The sequence below is a fragment of the Echinops telfairi genome, unplaced genomic scaffold (genome assembly GCF_000313985.2).
Source record: "Echinops telfairi isolate 266 unplaced genomic scaffold, ASM31398v2 ScPeMD7_10;HRSCAF=50, whole genome shotgun sequence".
NCBI lineage: Eukaryota > Metazoa > Chordata > Mammalia > Afrosoricida > Tenrecidae > Echinops > Echinops telfairi.
The window spans coordinates 4,652,958-4,662,643 of NW_022103907.1; the positions used below are offsets into that span (position 1 = coordinate 4,652,958).

Below are 9,686 nucleotides of genomic sequence, written 5' to 3' on the forward strand. Positions count from 1 at the left end.
TTATGCTGAACAATGGCTTTCCTTCTGGGAATCTGGCATTTCTGTCCAGGCCACGCAGCCGAGGCGGGCAGCCCCCATAAAAACCATGAGCTCAGTCTCTAGGGAGCTTCTCTGATGGAAAAATGCCACACATGCTGCCATAGCTTGTTGCTGGGAAACAAATGTGCATCCATGGGGAGAGGACTCGGGAGGCTGGTGCCTGGATTCATGCGCTTTCCCCCTTGGTTGGTTTTGCTCCGTGCATTTTCTCTGTCAGGAATCACAGTCCTGCGCGGGCAGGTAGGTATGCTGAGGTTAGTGAGACCTCCTGCTGGATTTGTCACCAAACCTGGAGGTGGTTTGCGGGAACCTCCAAGCCCAGACAAGAGGTACAGCTTTTTAGAAATACACTTAAAAACATAACGCATCCATTAGTCCACAGACACAGGTCATTTCATTTTTAAGAACGGCTGTGTTTAGCATCCAGCTCGCAGAACTCCTGAAAGACCCAGGGCTCGACTCCCGTGAGGCAGCACGAGGCACAGCATCAGGTGGCAGAAGCCATTGTGGGTTCTGATGCAGCAGGATGGCCCGGCTCCGCTGCATTCCCCACATCAGCCCCACGGATGGAAGCCTGAGGATCATTGGGCCATTGAACTTGGGCTGTATTTCTCCAGCAAATAACCCATCACATGGGCTTTTCTCTCCCAAGTCCCTCTTCCTGACATCAGGCAACTCACCGAGGGACGCGAGGGTCAGTCTGGCCCCACTGGCCATGAGCACAGGGTTGAGGTCGGAGATGGGGCTGGCGTTGATGATATTTCCTCCAATGGACTAGGACAAAAACAGGACATGATGTGAGAGCCCACCCCGGGAGAGCCTCGACCACACCGCTTGCTCCTGAACTCAGACACGTGGGTGACACCCGCTGGGGGAAAGCCCCAGGACCCGCAGTCCGGTGGGCACATAGCGGCACGGGAAGATCTTGGGCACCCAGGAAATAAATGGACCACACTGGAAATCAGAAATTTAGGAATGAAACCTCAGCTCCCCAATTTACCAGTCGGCACAGGGCAACCAGCCCCTTAAGCAAAGGTATTCATTTACTTATTCCATTTCACCTGAGCTTTTTCTCCAGAGGCCTTGTATCCCAGGGGTCCCAGAGAGTTGGTAAAATGGAAACGGAGATAAAGATCAAGGGAACGAGGAGGAAGGCTTCAGAGAGAACAATCTGCTCTATTGGGATCAGAACTTTCTGGGAACTTGACAAACAGAAGTGTCACAGGAATCAGATAGAGGGTTCTCGTGATCTAAAAGCAGGAAGAAAAACCACGAAACAAAGCCATTCGTGGAAGCAGATTGTAGTAGAACTGGGGAGCTGGGTTGATGTTTCCTCATCTATAATCAGAAGCGGTGGGTGCTTGGGGCCGGAAGGAGGAAGTGAGAGTGGACACCGCCCCACCGCTCAATATTAATAAAATAATACAAGGACAGAAGGGAAGGGTAGCTCTCCTCCAGACATCCAGGTGTGTGAGGCTACAAATGCCACGTGACGACCACGTGTCAGTGGAGAACTGGGGGATTAATCTGAAGCTAATTGTGAGCCCAGTGATCCAGAGGTGGAAGTGTCCCTCCCTCCTCCCACGAGGCTCCACTTGTGATTCTCACCAACTCGGAAACTGAAGCCCCCCCACCCCTGACTCTGATGGTCCCAAACACATCTCTCAGTCACCCTCGGCTAGCCTCAGCCAAGTTCAGAAGGAGGGAGGCAGGAGGCCTCCATGTCTCCAAAGTAAGAAAATGGGGGGTGAAGCCAGGAGGGTTTGTCTGAGTGGCTCACAGACCGCCCTCATCAGAATGGCTTCACCCCCTGCCCCTGAACCGAGCTGACTTAGAACAGAACAGGGTGGAACTGCCCCACTGACTTCTGAAACGGTACCTCTTTTCAGGAGTAGAAAGCCCCATCTTTCTCCCCCGGAGCGGCGGGTGGCTTGGAACTGCTGACCTTGCAGTCAGCAGCCCACCAGGTAGTCACTGCGCCACCAAGGCTCCTATCGGAGGATCCGGTTAAAAATCCAATTCCAAATCATAATCTCTGGAGGAGGGGCGGGGGCAGGCATTTTAATGGGCACCCTAGACAATTCTGAACACACAGAAGTTTGAGGACCCCTAGGCAGAAGCAAGCAGGAGTCTCCCACAGAAGCTAGAATAGACGCCCTCCCTTCTGCTGGACGACCCAGCCCCTGGACAGGAACTCACCGCCACAGACTTGACCTGCTTCCCGGCAAACCAGCGCAGCTGCTCCAGGAGGCCTTGGAACACCTCGGTCTTGTGGGCGGGAAGCTCGGCCACGGCCCCCAGCAGGGTCTTTTCCACAACACTCAGGGGACAAGCGGCTCCAAAAGAGATGCCTGGGAAGAGCAGGGACCAGAATGTCCTCCCTGAGAGCTTTCGGACGCAGCTCCTGTGAACCGTGACCGCCGCCCGAGACAGGTCGAACCACCCTCGTGTGTGTCTGTAGACGACGGAACTAGGACGCCACACGCTCGAGTCCAAGGCCACACAGCTAATCAAAGAGGCAAACCTCAACTTGGCTCCTTTTTTTTTCTTCCCCCTAAATCCGAGGTGAATCTTAACCCCATCACACCAGGGTCTCAGAGCACGAAGTCCTGGCAAGTTTTGAAAGCATCTGAGCACTGCCTCTCCCCCTTCCCTCCCCCCCACCCCACCCTCACCCCCAGAGACCCTAATGTGTAGACAGGATTGAGAACAAAGGTCAGAAATCTCACAGCCTTTTGCCTGGTGCCCCTTACCATGGATACTCAGTGGAGAGAAGACAGTCACCTTCCCCGTGCCCCCACCTCCCTCTTCAGGGTGGGCTCCAGGAGGGGTGGACACCCAGGAGAACCCACGAGAAAGCTGCCTGGGAAGACCATCTCCCCTGGGCATGCACCTCCACCATCGGCCCCTCTGCGGACTTGGCCTCCCTTACCCTCGGGTCCGTGCTGCACTGAATTGAGCTCAGGGATCCAGGCTGGGCAGACAATCACTGGAAACAGTTTATTCTTAAACTTCATCTCAATGCCTTGAGAGAAATGAGAAACCTGAAGCTATAAGTTATGTAAACAGAAAAGACCCTGATTTGATTTTTTTCCTCCCACAATGACACATGAAATATAGGCTCCGCAGGTAAATCAAAAAGTATTGCTCATGGGGTTTCGGTTCATACGTTCATGGGTTATGCCGAACAAAAGAAGTCTAAACATGTCTCTATAAACCGTGGGTGGCTGCAGACAAATTCCCTCCAATAACATGCTTGTCATAGTCTCAGGAGGTTGCCTTCAAAAATAAAAAACAAAACTCACCACCATCGAGTTGATTCCAACTCAGTGAACCTCTAGAGCTAAGTAGATTTCTGAGACTGTGACTCCTACAGGAGTGGAAAGCCTCATCTTTCTCCTGTGGAGTGGCTGGTGGTTTCAAACTGCTGACCTTGTGGGTAGCAGCCCAACACATAACCCATCCCACCACCAGGGCTCCTGGAGGAGGGGTTAGAGAGATAGGAGTACCGCCTTCAGACACCTATCGACCTAGATGGAGGGTACGTCCAAAAACAATAGCTTTGCATTTCGATAATTTGGCTTCAATGATTCTGTAGTAATGTTCTTTTACTTAGTCTCGTATATTCACATAAACCTAACATACTCCATGAACAGTCCGGCATTGGAGAGACATACAGAAGGGTCAGCCTCAAAACTACGTCTTTCTTTCTGAAGAAAACTTATCAGAATTCAAGTGGAATGAACTTGAATTCACCCTAACATCTGAGTAGTGTATACAATAACAGCATGGAGAAAACATAGGGAATAGAATATTTCTGTCAAGAAATGTTCTAAGCACGTTATATATTTTAACTAGTTCCATCCTCCCCACAGCCTACTCAGGCCGTTACTGTGATTTTCCACAATGTTATTCGACTCCACCAGCTGCTCCAAGAGAGAAAGAGAGACTGCTTGCTTCCAGAAACATGTCCAGTCTTGGAAACCCAAACCTCGAAACCAAACCCACTGCAACTGAGTCTACTCTGCCTGTTCGTGACCCAGAGGGACAGGGGAACACTGTCCCTGGGTGTCTCCAAGACTGTCAATCTTGACAGGAATAGAAAGCCTCATCTTCCTCCCTGTAAACCCTAAAGAGTGTTTTACTCTGTCCTATTATAGCAGGGAGAGTAAGACCTGGTGGCGCAGAGATTACAATTTGGGCTGCTAACCGCAAGGTCAGCAGTTTGAAACCACCAGCCAGTTCTGAGGGAGAAAGACCAGGCTTTCCACTCCTGTAAAGAGTTACTGTCTTGGAAACTCCCAGAGGCAGTTCCACCCTGCCCTGTAGGGTCTCTATGAGTTGGCATCCACTCAATGTCAGTGAGTTTGGTTTGGCTTATTAGAGAAGGGCTGAGAAACATCCAATCTGCAGACTTTGAAGGCCTTTGAACCATCCATACCAGCTCACATCACACACCTCATCTAAGAGCACCAGTTCCAGCCATCGCATTAGAGATGAGTTAATGAAATGTTTGGCAAAATATTTTTTAAAGACTCACTACCATCAAGTCGATGCCAACTCATGGCAACTCTATAGGACAGCTTAGAATTGCCTCTGTGGGTTTCCAAGACTGTACCTCTTTACGGGAGTAGAAAGCCCTATCTTTTTCTCAAGGAGCTGCTGGTGGATTTGAACTGCTGACTTTGCACTTAGCATCCCAACATGGGACCACTGTGCCAGGGAGATTCCCTTTGACCAAATATAGCCGCCTCATGGTTAAGTTGATGATTTTGTATGGCCTGTGAATGATGTTATAAATATCCACATGGCCTTTGGCAGAAAAAAGGTGCCCCACTCCTGCCTTATAGGGTCACTATCCGTCAGAATTGGCTTGACCTTCCTCAGCAGCGGTGGGGCTCTCTGCAGTCTCTCCCTGTTCCTTACTGGGTATTGCGCACCACGAGTCTCTCTGAACTCTGGGAGCCAGTGAGCACGTTGTGAGCTTCCATGCCTCAATTGATGGCACCCCTAGCATAAGGGGCCACAGTGCTAGGTGACTCAAACATACTCACCCTTGAACTTCTACTCTCTTCTTACAACAGCACCCCAAAAAGACAGGGTACAAACAGAGTGATGTCTGTGGAACCCCTGTCAGGCACTGACCGAGACCCGAGATCCACATCGATCCCTTCTCCCTAGACTGGGTGAGCCCTGTAGCAAAGGAACCAAGTCGAACTTGGCTTTGCCTCCCTACGTCCTCTCAGTGTACCTGGCTCATGTTGGGCACCCAGGAAATGTTTGTGGAGAAAAGTCAGCATTATAAAAGATCAGATTGATTCCTCAAAGCAATCCTGTGTGGGGGGCGTGACCACGATCCCCTATTATCAGTGGCCACCAAGTTGATTCTAACCCACGGCGACCTCGTGTGTGTTGATACGTCAAGTCTCAACTGCGCTCCATAGGATTTTCAGGGGCCGAGTTTTCGGAAGTACACCCTTGGGCCTCTTTTCCACAGCATCTGGAGAGAACTTGAACCTCTAAACCTTTCCATTTGCAGCCGAGCAGGTTAACCATTTGCTCCATATTTTTAAAAAAGGGACTCAAGCGGAAGGAGAATGAACTTTCCTGAGGACAGAGCCAGCGAGGGTTTCAACCAGGTCCATGAACTCCGAAATCAGAGGTCTTTGCAGGAACTGAAGCACCCAGGCTTCCTCAGTGGGAAAGAGCCCATCAGCACCCTGGCCCCCAGCCCCAGGGCTGCCCCAGGTCCTCACCGATCTCTGTGTTCCCCACCACCAGCTTGGCATCAGGGTGCTGAGACTTGAGTTCAAGCAGTTCATTCAGGGTGGCAGCCTGGATCCACGTCACACGTTCCCCCTCAAAGCACAGCTTCTTCTGAGGGGCATCTTTCAGCCTCTGGGAAAGAAAGTGTTCTCATGACACCGTCTCTTCCCTTCTAAGTCCGTTCTCCAGACAAATTATTTTAAGTCCATTATGGGATCAACTCTTCTCCTGATTTATTGAATGCTGAATTAAGAATGAAAATGTATGTTGGATGGGTTCTAGAGGGAACGAACACTAGGTATTGAGACAAGAACTCTATGGAGATTTTACATGTACAGGTACATGATCTCATTTAGTGTGTAGGAGACATGGTTTTAGAGGCAAAAGAGGAGCCTGGGGATCAAAGAGGCTATGGAAGCTCATGAAGGCCACCCAGATACGAGCAGACCTGAACTGGCTTTGACAGGAATCCCAGGCTCCATGGTCTCCGGTAGCCTTGGGGATTGAGGGGGTGGGACCGGCAAACCCCAAAGTAATGAATGATTTTATTTCAAGGTTTCCTGGTTCAGGGAAAGGTGTTGTGGCTGCCTGCCCCAAAACCATTTCCCTCTGGCCCCTTGAGCCTACAGAAAACCTCCATCTGCTCCAATTGCTGGAGACACCTGTCCTTGGAAAACCTTCTGAGCGAGTCTTGATGAGTTCCCTGCCAGAATGTTGGAGCAAAAGAACGCAGCCGTCAAAGTTAGAAGGTGGGTTTGAGAGGTGTCCTTAACAGTGTCCTTTGACTATAGCTGGTGTTCTGCTTATCGGTTTGCTTGTTTGATGAAAGGACTGCTTCAAGAGAGAACGGGCAGCTTGGGAAGTCTTGCGTTAACCTGTCCCTGCCTTCCTGGTCCTCACGACCTGACAAGGAATATCAAGTGAGTCAGGGTTGACGTGTCATGAAAGAAAGACAGTACACGCTGTGAACACCTAACACAGGGACTAGCCTAGCAGGGGTGTCGCAAGAGAGGAAGGGCAATCAGGGTTGTATTCTAAATGAATGACAAGCAGGACACAGCATGCCGCGGTAGGTGTGAAAGTGAAGCAAGTCCCCAGGGGTTCCTGGTACAGAGATGGACTAGGGCCTCTCCCTGGGACATCACCTACCAGCAACTCTGGGGGGAAGATAGGCTCCTGGGTCGGATCCAGGGGCATGAAGTCCTCGGGGTTGAATAAAGATGGCGAGAGAGTGACCTCCTGCGAGAAAGAACCAATAGACGTTACAGATGTTTCTCTTTTCGAATAAGCAACCCTTTCGCCAGACACCCTTGTCCCCAGCCTCCAGCAGGCGGTAGGAAGGCAAGCTGCTCCTGGGAAGTGGGGACAGGGAACCCTTTCTCGTCAGAGGACCCAGGGCTCACGTGGCCCCCTCAGAGTCTAGGGTAGAACGACCTGTCCTGGGGCAGAATCGTCACCACGAGGGAAGAGTCCACTTACTGCGAGGTTATTCTTCTGACTCATGCAACAGTTTGGGTTGTCCGCATTCCCGCCACAGCATCCGCCACCATTCTAGAGAGATGACTGACATTCACACAGGGCCACGTACACTCATCACAGACGCTAGAGCACTAGATTCCTCACATGCAGGGAAATCCAGCTCTGGCACCTCGATGCCCGTGTGCTTCTCCGGGCAGAGCTGAGACCTCTGCTAGTTTCTCGTCCGATTGGCCAACGTCAATGAACTCTATCAAGGATCAACTCATAGGGTCCCTCCCCAGTGGCAAGAAGAAACTGGACTCTCCAGAAACAAAATCCTTGGAAAACGAGGCTACACTGCATCAGGACATTCTGTTTTCCTTCTTCAAGGATACTTCCCTAGGAAGCTTCAATGAGAGAGGTCACCATCAGTTGTCTCAGCAGTTCAAGATCCTGTACTTCAGGATCTTGCTGGCTGGCTTCCCTAGAGAGTGCCCACCAAGCATGTTTCAAGACCTGTGCTGAACCCAGAACCGTGTGCAGCCTGCCGATGGCCCCAGCACGGTGGATCAGACACTTCTTCCTGGAAAACTAGTCACCCATGGCCCCTGCCTGTGGGCTTGCTCTGCAGGAAGGGTTTTAGAACAATGGCCATCCTCCGCAGGGGGGGAATTCCTCGGCATGCCAATGACAGAGAACAGAAAAAAGTCCAGAGTTCCTGCTTCCCAGAACCAGGGCACTGCAAAGTAGCAAGGGGTGTGTTCACCTGGTTAGGCCTGACGGATACACCCCAAGAAGGCAGGAGCCCCTTCAGAACCACGGCCTCGCGCTGAGGGTTAACAGTGGGGACACTCTGGGGCACAGCCCTGGCACAGTCCCAGGGCAGGCAGGGCAGTCCTGGAGGAGCCACTGCACGAGGAGAGCAGCTCTTCCGCTCCAGAACCAGGGACTCACCATGTAGCACTGGCATGTCCCTGGGGTTGTGTCACATCCACTAGCCTTCTGAGAAAAGAAAGCTTTCCGAGGCCGCGGGGCTCAGGACGGTGGCCTTTGAGTCCCTGTGAGCACTGGGAGGTGATGGCGTGAGGAGAAGACCCCTCTCTTGCCTTGTCCCTCTGGCTACAGAGGCCTCTCCTGCATCCACAGCGTCTCTGTTAGGTACCCAGTGCTGCTCTAGTTTGGCCATCTCTCCTGGCCCCTCCCATCTGTGTTGACAAAGGAAGGGGTTTCTCTTAAGCAGGGCACCTCTTCTCAGTAGCGTGCATGGAAGCTGCCTCTCTCCGAGAAGGAATGACGCAGGGAATTTCCAGGCCCTCCGGGAAGGCTACTGGCCTCCGGGTCCGCTACAGTTGGAGAAAGCCCAAGACTTCCCTCCCGACATCTCTCCTGGGCTCAGAGGACAAAGCCTACTGGGCTTCCTCAGATCCTGTGCCTGTTCCTATGGAGCCCCCGTAGTGTCATGGTTTCTCATCGAGCTGCGATCCACCTGGTCCTGGTCGGCAGTTCAAAACCACGAGCAGCTCCCATGGAGAAACACTGAGCTTTCTACTCCCAGGGACAGTTACAGTCTTGGAAACCCTCAGGGAATCGCTGTGCATTAGCATTGACTTGATGGCAGTGGGTTTTGTGTTGTCCTTAGTGCCTGTTTTTATAGCTGCTCTGTCCCTCTCCTCGCTGCTGGAGGGATCTTGGGATTTCCAGCTGTGGACACTGTGTCTGCTGCCTCAGCAGATGCGCCTTACATGTTTTCTCGTGTGTGCTTTGAACAGAACTAGACAACCACGCTTCTTAGTGCAGGGGCTCAAATACGAGTGAACAGAGGCTCTGTACAACGGGCCCGGGAGTCTCCCATGCGCAGCAAGCTCCAGCTGCTGAACACACTGTGTGTTGGTGTCCTGGTTGCTCGGGGCTCCTCGGGGGCTGTGGACAGTCAGAGGGAGAGAGGGGCTGACCTATAGTGAAACCAGGAGCCTCGTTAATGAGGGCAGCACTCAAACCAGGGAAGGAGCATGCTGTCAGGCAGGCAGGCTAGATCCTATCTCTTGGGCCAGCCTCCTATGAAGTAAGCAGGTGGGAAAGATGAACCACGCTTTGTTCTCAGCGAGGCCTGCACAAGGAGTGACGCTCAGCGAGTGGCTCCTGGCGGAAACGTACCAGCAGCAGCATTCACAGTGGCCACGTAGTCAACACTTACAATGTGCCAGGCATTGTTCTAAGGGCTTTACAAGAAGGGTTTTTTCGCCCACCCTGCAAGGCAGGTACATTATCATTCCCACTTTAAAAACAAATCCAGGACCCCATTAAATGATGGAAGGGGACCTTGAACCCCGGTCTACAGGCCCCAACTATGTGTTGTTGTTTTTTTAATCATTTTATTAGGGGCTCATACTACTCTCATCACAATCCATACATTCATCAATTGT

General features: G+C 51.8%; 1 protein-coding gene across 1 annotated transcript in view; it reads right to left on the reverse strand.

The window, feature by feature from the left end:
- The window catches only part of XDH (xanthine dehydrogenase), a 67,709-nt gene that overhangs the window by 39,645 nt on the left and 18,378 nt on the right, over positions 1-9,686 (reverse strand). Inside the window, exons 7-12 of the mRNA XM_004711150.2 lie at positions 7,285-7,356; positions 6,955-7,044; positions 5,796-5,937; positions 2,972-3,064; positions 2,239-2,390; positions 720-813 (exon numbers count right to left, since the gene is read on the reverse strand). Coding sequence (XP_004711207.1) covers positions 720-813; positions 2,239-2,390; positions 2,972-3,064; positions 5,796-5,937; positions 6,955-7,044; positions 7,285-7,356 — 643 coding nt within the window. The remainder of the gene's footprint in view (positions 1-719; positions 814-2,238; positions 2,391-2,971; positions 3,065-5,795; positions 5,938-6,954; positions 7,045-7,284; positions 7,357-9,686) is intronic.